General features: G+C 39.1%; 1 protein-coding gene across 5 annotated transcripts; it reads left to right on the top strand.

The window, feature by feature from the left end:
- Window positions 1–6729: 6729 nt before the first annotated feature.
- LOC307032068 (type II inositol 3,4-bisphosphate 4-phosphatase-like) lies at window positions 6730–21201 on the top strand. Of its 5 annotated transcripts, none has more exons than XM_079669779.1 (19): window positions 6730–6837; window positions 7543–7625; window positions 11498–11577; window positions 13970–14051; window positions 14191–14260; window positions 14343–14490; window positions 15376–15506; window positions 15654–15761; window positions 16130–16241; window positions 16591–16756; window positions 17054–17224; window positions 17459–17582; window positions 18515–18714; window positions 19217–19340; window positions 19580–19706; window positions 19790–19930; window positions 20017–20114; window positions 20490–20587; window positions 20825–21201. In XM_079669779.1, the coding sequence occupies exons 2-19, from the start codon at window positions 7617–7619 to the stop codon at window positions 21008–21010; spliced, it is 2175 nt and encodes a 724-aa protein (XP_079525905.1). In that variant the 5' UTR covers window positions 6730–6837; window positions 7543–7616; the 3' UTR covers window positions 21011–21201. The 5 variants fall into 5 exon arrangements, with proteins under 5 accessions (XP_079525905.1, XP_079525906.1, XP_079525904.1 ...); XM_079669780.1 differs by having other exon boundaries at window positions 6823–6960; XM_079669778.1 differs by lacking the exons at window positions 6730–6837; window positions 7543–7625 and adding an exon at window positions 8851–9729 and having other exon boundaries at window positions 18515–18693.
- The last annotated feature ends 6 nt before the right edge of the window (window positions 21202–21207 follow it).

Here is a 21207-nt window from a genome sequence, read left to right as displayed (position 1 = left end):
TCGGCGGCGGGATTTGACGCTCATGGAAGCACCGCATCCATTTATGTCCCTTCATTTCTGAGAAACAACTTGTTTTCTCTGAAATGTGGAGCGCCAAAGAGACTACACTACCCACAATCCCCAGCTATTGTTGTGACGACGCCTGTCCGCTTTGACAAACCTTGTGATGAGTCAACAAGCTCTCTGATTGGATGAAACATAAATTCATCCAAAAAAAATCCAACCCTGTCTCCTAAAAATTCCCACAGAACTAAACTGCATTCTCAATTACGTTTAGCTGGAAACGTATTTTCTCCCACGTTACATTTGTTATGAACGTATCTTAAATACGTTTATTTTCTACATATCTTTGCCATTTATTGTCTTGCTTATAATAATGATAATAGTCATTTATAAATATCATTTTGGAGCACACATTTGAAATCGACAATCGGGCTCGATATATTAGTTAAATTAAAATCAGTAGGCGAGGCTGTAATTTCTCCAGCTGTTACTCTCATGAGCGAGGCAGAAAATAATAGTTTTATCATGCCAAAAAGCTGCTGTGTCGTTTATTGAAACTCAAACATTAAAACAAATCCAGAGTTACGTGTTTCTGTACTTCTTCTAAGAAGAAAGGACAGTAACAGAAGATCTCTGTGGCTTCAGGCTTGATCGCCGTTCAACTGACAGCGTTTGTTTCCCCAAAAGTGGGCGGGGCTGTAAAGTGACGTAGATTTTACTCTCATCTATTATTCAAAACCATTCTATTTATTCTAACGTGAATTACATGCCAGTGTTTTATCTTTTTATTTAGCGATTTGTTTTTGCATGTTTAACTGGGAATGTTTTCATGTTCGATCATTGGATTTTTTAGTCGCAATCAGAGTTTAGGATGGCCGAAGACACTACACTACCCATAATCCCCAGCTATCGTTTGGGAAGTAGTCCCGTTGACAAACCCCGTGATTAATCTTCAAGCTCTGGGACCGAGCGTCAAGCTCTTTGAAATGGAACGAAACCACGGCAGACTATTCAAAACTGGACTCGAACGCCCCCCCAGAAATACAAATGCTGGCTATTGTGTTTCGCAACATGTTCTCTATGGCACGTCTCTACTGGGAATTGTAGTTTTAAAAGACGTTTTCGTTTTTCCCAAAATTAGAAGTTGACAGTATTAAACTGTGTACAACCCTGGAGGTTTTGGCAATAGGAAACAAATTAAATTAATTTCTGGGTCACTACCGGAGGACCGAGGGGTCGAGGAGTCGAGGAGGGGAAATTTAAGAATTGAGAAGCCTCTTGTGACAGACCCAAGTTTGCGCCTCGTTGTTCTGATAGCTCCGCCCCTTCGCTCCAACCCCCCTCCCTCCCCCCACATCTACAGGTGAAAATTACTTTAGCGACACATTCATCGCAAGAAGTGTAGCAAAAGTCAAGGCCGCAGATTCCTCCATGTATACTGGCACAGAGCAGATCTGTGAAGTTGTAATGACTGATTTGAGAGGTTGTAATAACGAAGTTTCAGTTGTAATGGAAAATATATTTAAAAAATATATATTTTTCTGCCAGTGAACATTTCATCACAAGTTCATTTTTTTCTAGAAGCTACAACACTTTTTTCTTTCTTTCTGTGACTTCAAATTTGGTTCACAGATACGTGGATATTTTATACAAGTGTAAATGTATGCACACAAGCTCAGATCTTTTTTCTGCAAGTGCTCACATCAGGTTTTACAAGCTCTCGCATTTTGCACCATATCTACCTTCATAAGAATGATCCGATTCATTTGATATTGATTGTCTGCCAATACCAAATCCTGATCCGATTCTTCTATTCCCCAGATAATACAGCTGCACCGTGTACACTAGCTCTATTTGTTTTTGCCATTGTAATTCACCATAAGCAATTGTTGACTGTAACGTCTAGATGCCAACCAACTGTAATTTGTAATGTATTTTACCATACTTTAACGGTTCTGGCAACCACAGCAGTCCAAATGTTAACGTAAATGTTAAGTTTTCTTTTTACAGTGTAGGCCTACTTATATCTGTACATTTCTTTTCAGTTTGCTTCAAGAAGTGGCTTCAAAAGACAGAAATGCAGGCCAGATTGGGAAAGGCTGGAAGCTACACAGCGGGAAACATTATGGACATGAGCAAGGAAAAACCCAAAACACTTTCTTTGTTGCCTTTTTCTTATCATACATAGTGTTACTGTTTTTGTTTCCATTTAAATATTGAAATATATTTATTACTTTTATTTTAAATCAAATGCACCGGTTTTAGATCATATATTTATTTTGATGTGTTGATTTGCAGGTTGGTTGTTATTTGTATTGTTACTGTGCATTTTATTATATTAACTAGCTATATTTATCTTCCAGTTTAAATCCGCAGACGGACCCGGTGGAAACTAGGGGTACGGGTTATTTTAGAGAAGCTTCTGGGACGCTTCTGGGACGCTTCTGAGCCGTAACGCGCCTGTGGTGGAATAGCACCCATTGACTAGAGTGGCCGTGAGCTATGCGAATGCTGCGGCGCAGCCTTAACGCAGCCGTAACGCGAACGCGACGCAGACGGACCCGGTGGAAATTAGGGGTTAGTGTATAAAACTACTACTACCAGGGCCGTGGGAAGTAGGGGTGTTGAGGGTGCTGCAGCACCCCCTGATGGAGGACAGGGAATCTGCACGTCCACAAGATTAAATGGAAATATAATATAAATATTTATAATACAAAAAACACGAATTTCCAGCCTTGATGTAACAACATTCATAATTAAGTAAAGATAACACACTTTTCACCCCGGTTACATTACGATGGGCGCTGTAAGTGATGATAGTGGGGGAAGTTGGCTTATCAGGCGCCCGCAGCTCACAGCCAAAGTGAGAGAGAGAGAGAGAGAGAGAGAGAGAGAGAGAGAGAGAGAGAGAGAGAGAGAGAGAGAGAGAGAGAGAGAGAGAGAGAGCACCGGTACCGGCGGGGATTGTTGTTAGCTTCTGCTGTGCTAACGGATAAAAGAAGTTGTTTCTACAATAATGTGGAGGAGAGCTCTCATGTCAGATTGAGAGGTTCAGTGAGGTAAAGGACTCTGAGGGTTTAGATAGTTCACTTTAGTCTAAGTTATCTCAGTGGGTCTCAAACGGTTTGATCACAATTTATGTAAAAAAATATTTCCAAGGCACTCCTTTATAATTATTAGGAAAAAAAATAAAAACAGGTTTGAAATCATTCCAATGGCTGGTTCTGACCAATGTGCTGCCCTAGGAAAGATTCTAGCAGGCAATGAAAAACCTCTCCAAAAGACCAATAAACCACAAAACAGAGAAACTTATTGACATGGTGGACAGCTTCTATAAAAAGGCTTCAAATGCATTTAGTATTGTATGAACATGTTTGATTTGGGGGGTGGACATCACATCCTCTAGGGGGGTCCGGGGTATGCCCCCCCGCGGGAAGATTTTTTAAAACATTTTTAAGTAAAATGCTTCAATCTGGTGCACTTTGAGCAGAATTACTAGAGACTAGGGGTACAACTCTAAACACCCATATGAAAAAGATCGGTTTACTTTTTAATAACCAAATAACTATGTGAACATAACCAATAACATACCATAGCCAATAACAAATACATGTAACTTATTTTATTTTTGTTGTTCATTAATATCTTATCTTACTTTAACATTTATTTATTTATGCATCTTTTTTAATCTCTCCAGTTTTAAATGATATTTTTGGATTACTGTCCTATAGTATGGACTGGAATGATTTCAAACCTGGTTTTATTTATCCTAATAATTATAAAGGAGTGCCTTGGAAATATGTCTTTACATAAATTGTGATCAAACCGTATGAGACCCACTGAGATAACTTAGACTAAAGGGAACTAGCTCTACTCTCAGTCTGACAGGAGAGCTCTCCTCCACATTATTGTAGAAACAGCTTCTTCCATCCGTTAGCGCAACAGAAGCTAACAACAAGCAGTATTAAACAGTGCATGAAGTAAAGTAAAAATAATCCATTAGAAGTCAAATCCTCATATATTGTTTAAAACCTAAAAAGACCTCCTTACAGGTGTTCTTAGTAATTGGCTGTGGGTGTCCTAGCCTCCTGCTTTATGAAGAATAGGACGTGAATTGTAAACCTGAATATATTTAAAGTAATTCCGCCACTTCAGGGGACCATGGGACTCACATCAGTTAGCATCAGAAGTAAAAAGGCAAAAGCGTTAAAAACTACCATTGATCAAAGTATTTTACTTAGAAAAGCTGCAGTGTGACCCACATACTTTAAGAGTCGTGTTTACAGAGTCAATGTTACCCAACACAATATCAAAGGTTCCTGTTGAGCTACACCTCCCTTTTTGGTCCCATCTGCCAAATATTGAAAAATAACCCAATAACCTAGATGTATTGTTTTATTCCGGGATGGTGAAACTTTAGAAGATCCAATACTGGACGAATACGTAGATTATATTTCCCACTCATGGATTTAGGCATCCATAGCTGTGGGAACATGTTTCAAATGGGGGGTCCTGTGGGGATGACACCAGGGCTGGTTCTGACCAATTTGCTGCCATAGTCAAGATTTTAGCTGGCAATGAAAAACCTCTCCAAAAGACCAATACACTACAAAAAGAGAAACGCATTGACATGGTGGTGAAATATAATCTACGTATTTGTCCAGTATTGGATCCTCTAAAGTTTCAACATCCCGGAATAAAACAATACATCTATGTAGGTTATTGGGTTATTTTTGAATATTTGGCAGATGGGACCAAAAAGGGAGGTGTAGCTCAACAGGAACAAATATGTCCAAGGCACTCCTTTATAATTATTAGGATAAATAAAAACAGGTTTGAAATCATTCCAATGTATACTATAGCAGTGCTTCTCAAAGTGTGGTCCTCGGACCACTGGTGGTCCGTGAGCGCCCCCTTGTGGTCCGTGAGTATAATGGTAAAATTTAACATTTGAAAAAAAATTAAAGTTTTCCACACTCTCGCGGGAATATCTCCGCAATGGAGCGAGCTTAAGTTTCACTTTTGATTGCATGATATAGCCCTGATAAACACCTTCATCATACATGTGGCCACTTGTTGTACCATTTTAAGGCGATTTGTAAAAAACGATGTGTTTTTGGATATTTGTGGAGTTAGGTGGTCCGCGAGTGTTTTTTTATTGGAGTGTTCATCTTTTGATGGCGCAATTATTTTTATGTGCGTCCCGTCAATAGCACCGACCACACCGGGCATACCTGCAATTGCCATGAAGTTGGTTTGATCCTGTGTAGTTGTTGATTGTCCAAAGGAAACCGGATAAACTGTTGGATGATATGTGGTCTAGAGAGCGCGTTGATGGTTTGGTTTATGGCACGGCTGACTGATGGTTGCGATATTCCTAAATCGTCGGCATTGCAAAGTTGCATTTTCCCTGTTGCTAAATATCGTAGTGTTGCCAAACATTTTATTTCCGGACTAATCGGGTTATTCCTGTTAGTCGGGATGTTATTGCATCCCACACTAATTCCACAACAAGTTTGATACCCTCACGATTTAGCCTATATCTCTTGATCAATTCACAGTCTTCCATTGTCTCCAAAACATTTCGTCTCGCAGCCATTTTCAGATTCTTTGTGAATAGGTCTTACTGAGTTAGGAGTCCTCTCGAGGACTTTTAAGCTCTCCTAAACTTAGGTGCTACTTTTAGGCCTAAAATACTTTGTGAATTGCTCTTAGTGAATACAATTAGGAGTCCTAAATTTAAGACTGACACGCCCATTATGTTTAGGAGTTTCTCCTAAATTCGCCAGTTAGGAGCTACTTTTAGCCCTAAGATCCTTTGTGAATACGGCCCCAGGGCAGCAAATTGGTCAGAACCAGCCCTGGTGTCATCCCCACAGCACCCCCCATTTGAAACGTTCCCATGGCTATGACTATACCCACTATTCCTTGCACCCCTCTTCTAGCCCGAATGGTCTCAACCATATTGCATCAGTAACGTGCACTTTGTTGTTACAGCAGGATCAGTTTGTGTGTTGCGAACAGAAATATACGGGTCGTGTCCAGTATATTTTCGCAGTCCGTGTTCTCAACATGCTTACTTTAACATAATTTGTCATGGTGGGGCTAAGCCATTTCTTGGTATGGCTGTAGCCTACCCCAGCCATACCTTGGGCCTGGGGCCGCCACTGAGGGCAAGAGCAAGAGGTGGGTGATAATTATCCCTTGCATAAATGCAGCCTAATAAACAGCTGATTTCTAAAAGCTAATAGGAGGCTACTGTATTTTTTTTTCTGATGCCCCCCGTTGACATTTCATTTGGACGGACTTAGTCCCAGTCCGCCCCTGAGCGACAGTAAAAGTAGTCATGTCCATTTCAGAATAATATATATGATATGTTTTATAATGATTGATCATGAAAGTGTTCTCAAAGCTGGTAAAGCTGCAGCTAGTTTGAATGACTTTGTATACTGCAGGGTAGCTTGTGAATTTACTCCAGGTGGAACTAAAGTCTGATTTAACACTTGATTATATTTCACATCATTCATCCACATCTGTAAAGTAACTAAAGGTATTAAATACATGAAGTGGAGTAGAAAAAGATCTGAGAACTTCTACCACCTCTGTATACTGTTAATTCTCAGCACAGTTAATAACAAGCACATTAACTGTTATTGAAATGTATTGATCTTTCTCGCGACATCTTGTGGTGTTGCGTGAGTACTGCAGCTGGGAGATATGTAGTTATCGCGAGACTTCAGCAGTCCAACGCTTTTCCCACTCTGTTTTCCTCTCACAAAAAAACAACGGCTCGAAAAATTGGATTTAATCTCATAAATGTTGTAATTCGTACCGGTAAGAAATGCTGATTTAACTCCTTTCATGTAAACATTTTATATCTTGTACACTTTGTGTCACATGGAGCCGTTTTATTAAGATAACCGTTGTGTTTTAAAAGTGAACCATCGTGTCAACAAGGTAAGTTTAATGCTTTGATGGCTAATAAATACTTAGCATTTTTTAATTAAGACTAACAAAAGAATGTAATGCTGGCTGTTATAAGGTTTTAAAATGTCGTATTTACCTTGTGTTGCATTTATTACGTTTACTCTTTACTGTATTTAAGTACAATGTTGTTGTTTTTTTTTTATTCTGAAAAGTAATTTTTGACCCTTGTACTTTTAAGATAAGATAAGATACATTTTATATTTGTTGCTTTTCTCGTCACAGCAGCACTTTATTTAAGTAATGTTATGAATGCAGGTATTTTACTTCTATTTCTACACTTTATTAAGACTATTATTTACATTTTATTTAAAGGAAAAGGAAAGGGAAACCCCCTAAAAAGCAGAATAGGACCCCTTTAAGTAAACTATGTTATTTTCTAGCTACATATTTAAATGTCTTCCATCCCAGCTATCACCTGCTCTATATTTTAGAGTTATAACCCAATATTCCCTCAAATGTGTCACAGAAAATAAAATATTTAGGAAATAGCCTTCTATCACTTTCCACGTGCTAACTAACATGTTGTACATATGTTAATATTGTTCTGCGTAGACATGGATGAAGATGACGGACAGAAGGAACATCCAGAAACTTCCAGAAAGAAAGGAGGCTGCTGATTGGACGACATGAGAAAGGTCAGACGGATTCTACTTTATTGTATTTACACTTCACATTTTGAGTCGGCAGTCACCTTTAAATCAAAACTCCTGAGAATAACAACAGCTAAAAGTACAGATGGAAACCCAAAGGTCTGACTTTGTCATTGCTTTTTAACTCTATATCCACATCAAAATGAAAACCATGGCTCTAATACATAAAATAATAAAATGTTGTTCTTATTCTGGGTTTTTGCTTTTCTCTATATACCTTTCTGCCACTAGGGGGCGCTCAATAACAACAATAACAGTCATCAAAGACACATTGGAAGCAGAGGATCATGGGAGTTGTAGTTTTCTGCTTCTCCCTTACAAAAGCTGAATTAGCCACAGATGTATTCTCTCGACAAAACCAACAAACCCACTGATTTAAACGATTAAAAAATACAAAAAAGGCAGTTATTCGTTAAAAATCAGTGTTTCTTGTGGTTTAAAAAGGACGTCCTGATAGGCTGTGATCCGGTTCAACGTTAGCTCAGTTTCTTTCCCTTATAACTCAAGATTCAGATGTGTTTACCAATCCATCATCCTCACCAAAACACACACAGTGAGAAGAAACTGTTAAAACACTACATTCATGAATTTCTCCTTAGAAATCTGTGTTTTTCTGACGCTGTTTCTCTGATAACTCCAGATCGAGACGTCCCTCAAATCCTTCATTAGGGTCAAATATAGAGTCAAACCATATCTAAAAAGACCCGATAAAAAGTCACTTATTCGTCAATTCAAGACACAGGGAACCAGAGGAAACGTTAAAATACACATTTCTCTAAAGGTATTTTATTTATACAGATTAGATGCTCACATATCTATTATTATTCAGGTATTATTTTTTATATATAGAATATAGAAACATCTCCATAGTGTCGGCATGTGTGTGTGTGTGTGTGTGTGTGTGTGTGTGTGTGTGTGTGTGTGTGTGTGTGTGTGTGTGTGTGTGTGTGTGTGTGTGTGTGTGTGTGTGTGTGTGTGTGTGTGTGTGTGTGTGTGTGTGTGTGTGTGTGTGTGTGTGTGTGTGTGTGTGTGTGTGTGTGTGTGTGTGTGAAACATTTTGTGTATAAGAGGATTAGAGCAAAATATGTGTAATACTAGAGATGGTAGCTTTCCAGCACACACACACACACACACACACACACACACACACACACACACACACACACACACACACACACACACACACACACACACACACACACACACACACACACACACACACACAGGCAGGCAGGGTAAATCGAGGACGGGGAGAGAAAGTGAGATTTTCTGCCAAGCTCGACCCCGACCGGCTCTAATCTGCATATTTCCCATGATGCTGATGGGCTCTTTTAATCCCGTCGTCCACGATGAAGAGGACGAGGAAAAGGTGAAGAGGGATCTATGTTTCAGTTTCAGGATCGAATGAAGACGGACATTCTGTTCATGGACTATTTTATTCCCCTTTTAATGGACGCTCCTCTTCCTCTTCCTCTTCATCATCATCTCTCTTTCATTGAGGCTGCTTTTCCAGATGCATCATGTTGCAGGAGGATGAGATAAGTGGTCTTTTAGCTGCGGACAGATTCATAATAAGATTTAATTTGATGGTGCATTCAGGGGCAGTTGGGAAACAGAGCGTTGCATTCAGGGTCGGAGGTATTTACAGCTACTTAGTTATGAAAAAAACCTTCTAAACATTTTTAGTTAATTATAATAGTAATTATTAATTTAATGTTTATAGCACACTGTAAAAAAGAGTCGATAATAAGAGTTAATTAGGATTAATACAGTAAGTAAGTAAGCAACAACGTTGGTATATTTACACACTTTTCTAGCCTCTTTATTCATATTTCTTCGTGTGAAGCACAGGTTAAAGTTCCTTTTTGGCTCTGAAGAAGTCAACGTTAAAACCCGCAGCTGAAACACAAGAAAGGAAGAAGTGAACAGGAAGTAAACAGCAAGTAAACAGGAAGTAAAAAAGAAGTAAACAGGAAGTAAACAAGAAGAAAGATTTTTATTTTTTTATTTCCTGAGGATGCAGAGCGACATGATGGCCTGCACCAAGTGTCTCTGTCCAACAGGAAACAACAGCTCCTCTGTTGGACAGGTACACACACACACACACACACACACACACACACACACACACACACTGTGGTTTTTATTCTGATGAGTATATGTTTCTAGGTTTGTTACGGATTAGCGTGTTAAAAGCCTTGTTTTTGCTGAAGAACTCAATGGGACAGATTAGCTGTGTGTGTGCGCGTGTGTGTGTGTGTGTGTGTGTGTGTGTGTGTGTGTGTGTGTGTGTGTGTGTGTGTGTGTGTGTGTGTGTGTGTGTGTGTGTGTGTGTGTGTGTGTGTGTGTGTGTGTGTGTGTGTGTGTGTGTGTGTGTGTGTGTGTGTGTGTGTGTGGTGGTGTGTGTGTGTGTGTTGTTGCTTCAGCGGCAACCGAGGAAATGTGCCAACAAGCTGCGTGTGTGTGGAGTTAAAGTCTCAGTATCCTGTTTGTTTCCCCTTTTGGTTTCTGCAGTAAAATGTATTTATTTCAAAAAGCTACTGAATACATTGAACAAAATACAAATGAGGCGACAGACAAATTGTATAAAAGCAAATGTAATCAAACTGTTGGATACATGGTTGAATATATAGTTATATAGCTTCGACGTCATTTGACTATCTTTTCAAGCGTTTGGCTTAAAAAGTCTCCACTTGAAAGTGAATCATCCACAGAGGCTCCTCCTCTCCTCTGATTGAAAACACTACATACAATAAATAAAGCAAAGTTTCAACTTCGTTTAAAATTTGAATGCAGAAATGTGCAATAAAGGTGTAACGGGTGTAATAGTGCTGTTACCTGGGGGAAATATGGGTGTGATACAGGTGAGATAAAGGTGTACCATGGGTGTGATATGAGTATATTAACCGTGTAATATGGGTGTATTGTACAAAAATAGCAATCAACTAATTTCCCAAAATATTATTAAGCGAATGCCCATTTAAGGGTTAAAATGTACCAAAAAACCAAGTTGAGTGATTTGAGTGCTTTTCACTCCTCAAGGTAATCCGCTTTAAAGAGTGTGTGTGTGTGTGTGTGTGTGTGTGTGTGTGTGTGTGTGTGTGTGTGTGTGTGTGTGTGTGTGTGTGTGTGTGTGTGTGTGTGTGTGTGTGTGTGTGTGTGTGTGTGTGTGTGTGTGTGTGTGTGTGTGTGTGTGTGAGAGAAGCTTTAAGCTCTTTATGTAACTTCATATCGTTTAGGGAAATGTGATTTATCGAATTGATGACCTAAAAAGTTGGTACTCTTGTTACCGCGAGGCTCACAGCTCTGCATGTGAACATCCCATAACTTCCATAGATACACTGTTGGAAAGAGGCGAATCTTTTCTACGTTCAACATAAAAATGATGTACGAAGAGTAGAAATTGTGGAAGTTAGAGCAAATCAAAGACACATATTTACGAATAAATTCCAACCGCTCCACTCTGAACATTCAGCGTGATACACACCAATGTTAAAATCTGAAAACAGCATTTTTACTAAGCGTCGAACAAGGCTGAATCTTTTTTTAAGTTTACATCTGATTTTAAAGATATCTTATACCCATAATGTATGAAAGATTTGGAACATTTTAAAGTTTGAATGGAGTTTCTACGCCAATGTGTGAATGAGTAGAAAGCTGTTAAAAAGTGCACGTTTTTGTGTTTGAATGACATTTCTACGTTAAGGTGATTGAATTGAATTGGGTTTTTCATATCCCTCCAGTTGTGTCTATAATTTCTTCCACTTAAGTTATACTTAATGATTACCTTTATAAAGTAATAAAATAAGTAAAGTATTGCTGTAAACATTAACTCTTTGTTTCTCTTTCTCTTTTAGGGTAGCTTTCTGGGTTTCACCTCCTTCAACATCAGAGATCTGCTCCGACCCAAAGAGCCTCAAGTCTCCCTCAATCTCAGGTAAACACCTTAACTAAGACTTAAAGGAGCTCTTAACTTAAGTGTGTCTTATGCAACCAATTCTATTTTAAGAAACCATAACTGAATTAGGTTAAGCTTAACTTAAGGGTCTTTTCTGTTTCATTTTACAAAAACCTTAACTAAGACTTATAGTTAATCTTAATTTAAGGATGTTTTGTGTAACAGATTTTATTTATATTTTCCGAAACCATAATGGAATTTATAGCTTAATCTTAACTTTTGTGCTTCATTTGACAAAATTCTTAACTAAGACTTAAAGTTAACCTTAACTTAAGTGTGTTTTATGCAACCAATTATATTTAAGAAAATCTTAACTAAGACTTAAAGTTGATCGTAACTTAAGAGGGTTTTATGCAACCAAATTTATCTGAAAAAAACCTTAACTAAGACTTAAACGAAGACTTCTAAAAAAGGTACATTTTAACTTAAGAATGTGCAATATATTTTACTTTAAAAAAATCTTAACTAAGACACAAAGGTTGTAACTTAAGTGTGTTTCCTGCAACCAATTTTATTTGAAGAAACCTTAACTAAGACTTGAAGGAAATCTTAACTTAAGGGTCTTTTGTGCAACTGTTTTATTTTACCAACATCTTAAATGGGTCCTTAAGTCAAATATTAACTTATTGGTGTTTTTTGCAACCAATTATATTTTAAGAAAACCTTAGGTGGGACTTAAGTAAAATCTTAACGTATTAACCAAGGAAACTTTTAAAGGAATTCTGTTCAACACTTAAGCCTTAACTATCAAACTTAAGGGTTTTTTGTGCAACCAGCCTCCAGTAACTACCACTAAACTCCCCTTTCCTTCCTAAACTTTACTTTAAACTTCCTTAAAGTCTTCTCAAAGTTTTACTGCATGCACCTTGGAACCACACACAATGAAGTGCAGGGTGCTGTCACCTGATTGGCCGTTGCTGGGATACCTGTAGCCAGATGAGGAAGTGAGAGTTTCTCCACCTCCGTGTAGAGTAGAGAAACACTTCCTGTTTTATATCACAACATCTGCAGAGTGACAGACGACAGGTAGAGTAACGCAGGTGTGTTTTAAATATCAGGCTTAGTGCTGTTAGCTTTTAAATCTGGTTTATGTCTTTTCATTTAGCTTTAATGACATCAAAGGTTAGCTTAGCATACATGTTATTATCTTGGATTAGTCTCTTGGCATCAGACAGTTGTTTGAATCTGTTAGCTTGATATGATGTCTTTATTTAATTCATCTTGACAGTTATCTTTGTTTAGCTAGTTTCTGGTTAGCTATGTCTTCTAGGTATCTCAAATCTTGTCAACTTTGTTTTGCTAGTTATTTTGTGACAAGTATGGTTTGTTTTGCTAAATGTTGTGGTTCTAGCTAGCTTTCTCTCTCCGGTTTATTCATAGTTTGTCTTATTAATTAGTCTTCGTAACATCACAAGTTAGCTTAGCAGCATACATGTTATTATCTTGGATTATTCTCTTTGCATCAGACTACTGTTCTTTTAATCTGTTGCCTTGCTATTCTAAATATATTTCATTCATCTTGACAGTTATCTTGCTTCTGGTGATCTTTGTTTCGCTGGTTATTTGGTTTCTTGTTAGGTTTGTCTTGCAGAATGTTGTGGTTCTAGTTAGCTCATCTCACTGGTTTATTCATAGTTTGTCTTATTCTTTAGCTTCAATAACATCACAAGTTAGCTTAGCATACATGTTATTATCTTGGATTAGTCTCTTTGCATCAGATTACTGTTAGCTTGATATTCTGTATATATTTCATTCCTCTTAACAGATATCTTGTTTCTGGTGATCTTGGTTTCGCTGGTTTCTGGTTAGCTATGTCTTCAAGGTTATTTCAAATCTTGTTGTTTACTAGTTGTTTGCTTTTCTCGTATGGTTATTGTTAGCTTTATCTTGCTAGTTATCGTCCTTTGCACTTGATATGCTCGTTATCTAATTTCCACTAAGATTAGTTTTGCTATTTTGTTTGTTTATATGGTAGTTAGCTTTGTCTAGCAATTATTTGTTTGCGGTAAACTACATTGTGCTAGTTTTCTTGTTTCCATTAAGATTAGTCATGTTATCAGTTTCTTGTTAGCTTTGTCTTGCTAGTTAGTTGTAGTTAGGTGGTTAGCTTTGTCTTGCTAGTTAGTTGTAGTTAGGTCAGTTAGGTAGTTAGTTTTGTCTTTCTAAATGTGCTGGCTCTAGTTAGCTTTTCTAATTTGTTTGTTGCTATAATTTGACCTGCTAGTTATCTCTTATTCAGTCAACATTTCCTCTCATTCCTTGGTTTTTATTAAGCGTTGCTATGCTACATATTATTGTTCCTACTTAGCTTTGTCTTGCTAGTTATTTTGTTTCCTCTGCTCTTCCTTCTTCCCTCGTCTCTCTAAATCAGGGCGATGGATGGTGTGAACGATTTCGGGGAGGTGATGGTGTCCCGTCTGCAAATTGAGGAAGAAACTCCTCCGGATCACAAGGTAAAGGAAGTCAGATGTTGAAAAATGTATTTGCATTTCCTTCCTTTCTCTCTAGTTGTACTGTGTCACATCGAGGTTTCTATTCAGTCGTCTGAGTGAGAAAAATAAGAAAGAGTGAAGTATTTTTCCTTTATTTCAGTGTCTTGCGCTGTGTGACAGTCTTCACACCTCCATCCACGACAAAGAAAACAGTCCAATGATGAGAGCAGGTGAGAAACAAAGCCTTTATTCTTGCAATGTGCGCATGTTTCTGTGCCTTGTTTCGCTTTAATACCATGTGTGTGTGTGCAGTGTTGTGTTCGCAGGTGTGTAAGGTGTACAGGTTTCAGACGGAGGATCAAAGATGGCTGCTGGTGCGGGAACAGATGTCCGAGACGCCGCTTTCTTTCTCGTTACCCAAACAGCTTCTGAGCCTGCTCATACGCAGCCATACAAGCAGGTATGTGTTTGTATTTCATCTGTAGAGTGGTGGAAGGATGTCCTATTTCTGAGTTGGACCCTGAAGGCAGCATCTCCCTGGATTATTGCAGAGAATATTCTCAATATATTAAAACCACTTTATGATTTCTGAAGTAAAAAGCTGACGATTGGCTATAAAGGAAGCTAAACTAAGCTACAGGCAGCCAATGTTGAGCGATAAAGGAACTACAGCACGGTCACATGACTTCACGTCACCACCGCTAAGCTAAAGGTGGTTAATTGGGCTATAAAGGAACTACAGCACGGTCACATGACTTCACGTCACCACCGCTAAGCTAAAGGAGGCTAATGTTGGGCTATAAAGGAACTACAGCACGGTCACATGACTTCACGTCACCACCGCTAAGCTAAAGGTGGCTAATGTTGGGCTATAAAGGAACTACAGCACGGTCACATGACTTCACGTCACCACCGCTAAGCTAAAGGTGGCTAAAGGTGGCTAATGATGGCTGTGATGACGTTTAGTCGTCTCGTTTAAACCAAGCCCCCAGGAAGTGCGCCGGACTCAGATGAAAATATTCGTGGTGGCCAAACGGCGGTACTACACTTCCGTTTGGTTGCCAGGCCCGGAAACACTTTTTCCCACTCCCAAAGAGCTGTCTGTAAATCGTTGGATAATTTTTTTTAAACTAAATAAACTACCCAGTATGAACACTAGTATAGCCCTTATTAAAAACATTCGTTCCTCAAGTTGTAAAAATGTGCTAATAACGTTATTCTGAGCCATTTTATCATCATACGCCAATGAGCAACTCTCATAGGAATTAATGAGGCCCCGCCTCCCACGCTGTATCCAGTTCTTATTATACATCCATGGTTTAAACACTTGTTTTCTCTTCCTCAGGGTGCAGGAGGTGATGGAGCTCGGAGACCTTTCACCCCACTTGGACAGGCTACGCTATGATGTCATCTGCCACTGCAACCACCTGATTGGCTGTTACCAGGAAACACTCGCTGACCTCGACAACATCTCAGGTGAGATTTAAAGGGCCACGCCATCAAATTATATTCTGTGGTATTGTTTCTTAAGATAAAATATACTTATGTTTAAAATCCCCTGGTTGGGGGAGTATGATCTCAGTGTGTTAGTCCTAAATGTTTTAATTTTTGTTTTATAATCAGCGTCGTCCAGTTTTAAGTCGAGCTGCAGTAAATCAGACCGACAGCTTCAGTTTGTTCCCACCAACCTCCACGCTCAGAGGATGGAGGTCACCGAGCCCGACAGCACAGGTATGATATACACCTGAGGACTCTTTAAAGTAGAGACAATACATACTGATATACACCTGAACATCAGCAGGAGAGGACTCTTTAAAGTAGAGACACTACATACTGATATACACCTGAACATCAGCAGGAGAGGACTCTTTAAAGTAGGGACACTACATACTGATATACACCTGAACATCAGCAGGAGAGGACTCTTTAAAGTAGAGACACTACATACTGATATATACCTGAACATCAGCAGGAGAGGACTCTTTAAAGTAGAGACACTACATACTGATATACACCTGAACAACATCAGCAGGAGAGGACTCTTTAAAGTAGAGACACTATATACTGATGTATTTGGTTTACTGGTGTCTCTGTTTTAGGAGGGGTTTGGTATGAAGTGATCACCTTTGGAGCTCCAGCTGATCATCACCAGGGTTTCAAACATGGAGGATTGAAGAAGCTGCTCAGCAAACACACACACCTCAGAGACAGGTGAGTTAAATCTCAGGGAAATCTACATATTTTCTCTCAAATATGACTTTTATTATCTCAGAGAATATACACGTTATTTTGCGTTTTTTTAAATTTATTTTAAAAAATATTTCTGCTAATTTTACTTAATTATTATTTAATATATGTAGAATATATTAGTCGCTATTATTTAATACTTTTTTCTATATTTATAACATATTTAGAATTTTTTATCCATGAGTTTTTTTCTTAAATGTATGCGTTTTAATTCCCCCTATTTCTTTTTATTTAAAATGTATTTTTATATTATGTTATCGCAGATAACGTCCTTTAAAGCAACATTTAATATTATTTATTTTGTTCTTTCCAGCGTTGTGTCTTACTCCCAGGAGGAGAGCTCCAGAGCCAGGGAGCTTCTGGCTAACGTTGCCCAGCTGCAGCCTCTCGTTTTCGGACTCGCTGAGGAGCTGCTCTCCGTCTCTCTGGAGCAAAACAACGCCCGACTGCAGCCGGTGCTCAACAGCCTCACGCAGCAAGTGAGGAGGAAACATTTATAAATGGATGTTTAATAAAATGTAGAATTAATATTTATGATTTATTTGTTAAAATGTTGATATTTATATACAAAAAAAAAACATTTAGTTTCAGATTTTTTTACTTTTTATTTCTTTCTTTTAAATTTGTATATTTGACCTCAGGGAATTGCAAAATGTGTTTTTAATTGTGATCTTTTTTGTAAAATGTACAGATAGTTTTCTGGCAGATCTAATTTTAGAATTTTAGAGAAAATACAGTAATTATTTTGGACTTTTACAAACTTTTTTCTCACGCAGACGAAGCAGTTTGTCCACGCTTTAAAAGACGAGCTGGTGAAGAGCGCCTTGATAGCGAGCCACGACCATAGCAACCTATGTGAAGACTCAACAGCCAATCAGGAGTGGGCGTTGACACCGGGGCAACAGGACGCCTGGCAACAGGAGGCAGATTACGACGAGGAGGAATGGGTAAGAGTGTGAGAGTTAATTTAATTACTGTTTTCACAAATAAATAAATAAATGTTTAGAAAATATGTATTTATGTTCTAATTTAATCGTGTGTGTGTGTGTGTGTGTGTGTGTGTGTGTGTGTGTGTGTGTGTGTGTGTGTGTGTGTGTGTGTGTGTGTGTGTGTGTGTGTGTGTGTGTGTGTGTGTGTGTGTGTGTGTGTGTGTGTGTGTGTGTGTGTGTGTGTGTGTGTAGGACAGGGCGTGGGCGAATGTCGGCATGAGCCTCAACTGCATCATCGCCATGGGTGACCGGCTGCTGGGGAAAGAGGAAGTGACATCATCAGAGAACCAAGAATCAGATCACTCCCAGAACACCGGTGGGACGATATTTTATATACTGAAAACGACTAGAATTGATCGTGTGTTGCTTCATGAGGAGTCCAGCCCAGGAGTTATTAAATGAACCACAAAGGTTGATTTGAGGGAATGTACCTCACTATGCTCAGTAGTGTTGGAGTCAAAACCAAGACCAAGACTTTAAGAGGCCAAAACCAAAGTCAAGACCAAGACTTTAAGAGTTCGAGACCAAGTCAAGACCAAGACTTTAAGAGTTCGAGACCAAGTCAAGACCAAGACTTTAAGAGTTCAAGACCAAGTCAAGACCAAGACTTTAAGAGTTCAAGACCAAGTCAAGACCAAGACTTTAAGAGTTTGAGACCAAGTCAAGACCAAGACTTTAAGAGTTCAAGACCAAGTCAAGACCAAGACTTTAAGAGTTCAAGACCAAGTCAAGACCAAGACTTTAAGAGTTCAAGACCAAGTCAAGACCAAAACTTTAAGAGTTTGAGACCAAGTCAAGACCAAGACTTTAAGAGTTCGAGACCAAGTCAAGACCAAGACTTTAGGAGTTTAAGTCAATGCCAAGACCAGAGTGTACCAAGACCAAGACTTTAAGAGTTCGAGACCAAGTCAAGATCAGAGTGTGCCAAGACCAAGACTTTAAGAGTTTGAGACCAGGCCAAGACCAAGACCAAGGCAGGGCGAGACCGAATCAAGACCAAGACTTTAAGAGGTCGAGACCAAGACCAAGACAGGGTGAGACCGAATCAAGACCAGAAGCAAGACTTAAGGTTGTAAACTGTATGGATAAAAGCGAAACTACAGCTCAAGATGGAAGTGTATTTAGAGAAATGGTCTAACTGTTATAAGGTAATTAGCGAAGCGAACATATTGTAAACCTCTCATTGGACTCTCTGTATGTCTCATACTTCTGTAAGGATAATTGCTTTTGTATATTGAACTCCTTCAGCCTCCTGGCAGGAGCAGCTGCTCCCCCTGGTGGTGACTCTGAGGGACTGCGTGAGGGAGGCAGAGCTTAAGGCCCGCGTTGCCATGACGTTCGTAATGATGCAGGCGGCGGCGGCCATGACGGTTTCTGAGGGAACGACGAACATCGTGCAGCGACGCCACGCCGCGTTCAGCCAGGCGGTGAGAGGAGGAGCTAATGAAGTATAGAATAATTATACAGTTTTATGCTTTTTGTTTTTAGTGTACTATTATTTGTTTTGCATACTTGTATTGTTTAAATAAGTTGAACCTTTCTCTATGATCTCATTTGCACTGGCAAAATCTGTGCATAAAAACGTTGTAATCATTTATAATATTCAAGTTTTTTCTCGTAAAGTTGGTGATTTAATCAAATTAATTTCCAATATTTTTCCCAAACATTTTCCTATTTAATTCGTTCTTATTTTATGTTTTTTCTTGGATCATTTATTTAGTTTTATTTTTTAATCATATCTCAGATTTTTTACTTTTTTATTATTTATTTATGTTTATTATATTTTATCTGTTTTTTTTCCTATTTATTGAATATTTTCTTTTTTTATCATATCGTATTTTTCTTTTTTTTCATTTAATGAAATCTACTTTTTTATCATATTTGATCCCATATTATCTATATTTTTTATATCTTGTTTTTCATACTGTGTACCTCTCATCCTCCCTCCAGCTGTCGGCCTTGGTGTGTGGTTTCGTGTTGCGTTTGTTCTCGGCTCTGCAGGATCAGGACTTCCTGCAGCAGCTGATCTCTGCCGGACTCCTGGTGCAGTTTGAAGCTCTGCTCAGCACCTATGGTACACACACACACACACACACACACACACACACACACACACACACACACACACACACACACACACACACACACACACACACACACACACACACACACACGCAGTCTAATGTGTGTGTGTGTGTGTGTGTGTGTGTGTGTGTGTGTGTGTGTGTGTGTGTGTGTGTGTGTGTGTGTGTGTGTGTGTGTGTGTGTGTGTGTGTGTGTGTGTGTGTGTGTGTGTGTGTGTGTGTGTGTTAGGTGAGGAGGTGGGCATGCTGGAGGACATGGAGGTGTGTGTTTCCGATCTGAGCCGAGTGACGTTCACCATCATCGAAGCAAAGAGCGAAGAACCAGAAGATCTGCTGCCAACACTGAGAGGAGAATGGTGGGTCACACACACACACACACACACACACACACACACACACACACACACACACAGTCTCTCACAGTGTTTCCTCCTCTCAGGGTCAGTCTGGTGGTCGAGGTGCCGCTGCCTCCGGAGACGTTTCGCTCGTTGCCACAGGAAGTGAGAGACGGACGTTTGATCCGAGTTCATCCGGTCCTCTTTAACATCGGAATAAACCAGCAGCAGAGTCTGGCTGAGAGGTACACACACTTTAATACACACATTAAAAAAACAAGATAATAATATTTGAATTAATATAAACTTAAAAGAGTGTTTGTGGTTGTAGGTTTGGGGACAGCTCTCTGCAGGAGAGAGTGAACCAGCAGAGCTGCGAGCGCCTGAGAGTTTACTGCAACACGCTGAGAGACACGCTGCCCGTGACAGGTAACACACTCTGAGCGAGATTATTATAACATTTTTATTTATTATTTGTATTTTTGACATGATGCACATTTTCCTGAATTGTTCAGAATGTCCTGATTTCAGATTTTTTCTTAATTTCTCAGATTTTTAAAAATGATTCTGAATTTTCCTTAATTTGTTCTAAATCGTTCTTGATTTTTCTTAATTTTTGTTATTTTCCTCGAGTTACTAAAATTCTCAGAATCTTTGTTTGATTTTTCAGAGTTTCAGTTTTTTTTTCTTAATTTCCTGATTTCTTTTAAGATTTTTTGTAAATTCTTCTTGATTTTCTGATATTTGTCTGAATTTTCCATATTCGTTGTTCTTTCTTAATTTCCCTGACTTTGTGTCCCTCAGCTGGTGTTCAGTCTCTGTCGGACTTGTTGTCGTCTCTTGAACGCTGCGTGGAAACAAAGAAGAGGAAAAACGTGGAGGTTCTGTGGATCGCTGCGGCGGTGAGAAACGAAACCATCTGTGGAGAAAAATCTGGAACATGTGACTCTGAATTAAGTTTAGGATGTGTGTGTGTGTGTGTGTGTGTGTGTGTGTGTGTGTGTGTGTGTGTGTGTGTGTGTGTGTGTGTGTGTGTGTGTGGTGTGTGTGTGTGTGTGTGTGTGTGTGTGTGTGTGTGTGTGTGTGTGTGTGTGTGTGTGTGTGTGTGTGTGTGTGTGTGTGTGTGTGTGTGTGTGTAGGTGTGTCGTTCTGTGCGAGGTGTGCGTCTCACCAGCTGTAAAAGTGCGAAGGACCGCACGGCGATGTCAGTGACTCTGGAGCAGTGTGTGTTACTGAGAGAGAGACACACACTCTGCAACACACACTTCAGCACCGCGCTGCACTGCATGAGGAGGTACACACACACACACACACACACACCGTGACACTGTGACATCACTATGAAACGCTCGCGCTCCTACATTTTAATAGTTTTTTTCTTCATAATTTTCTTATCTTTATCCCCATTCTAATCATTTTTCTTACCCTTTGACTTCCTTTATCTTTTGAATTTTCTGTTTAACTTTATTTTTCCATCTTATTTTCCTCAATTACTTCCCCATTTTTCCTCCTCTTCCTCCTC

This window comes from Notothenia rossii (genome assembly GCF_949606895.1).
Source record: "Notothenia rossii genome assembly, chromosome: 3".
NCBI classification, from domain to species: Eukaryota; Metazoa; Chordata; class Actinopteri; order Perciformes; family Nototheniidae; genus Notothenia; species Notothenia rossii.
Note: the sequence above shows the minus strand (reverse complement) of the source record. Positions and strands in the feature narration are given on the sequence as shown.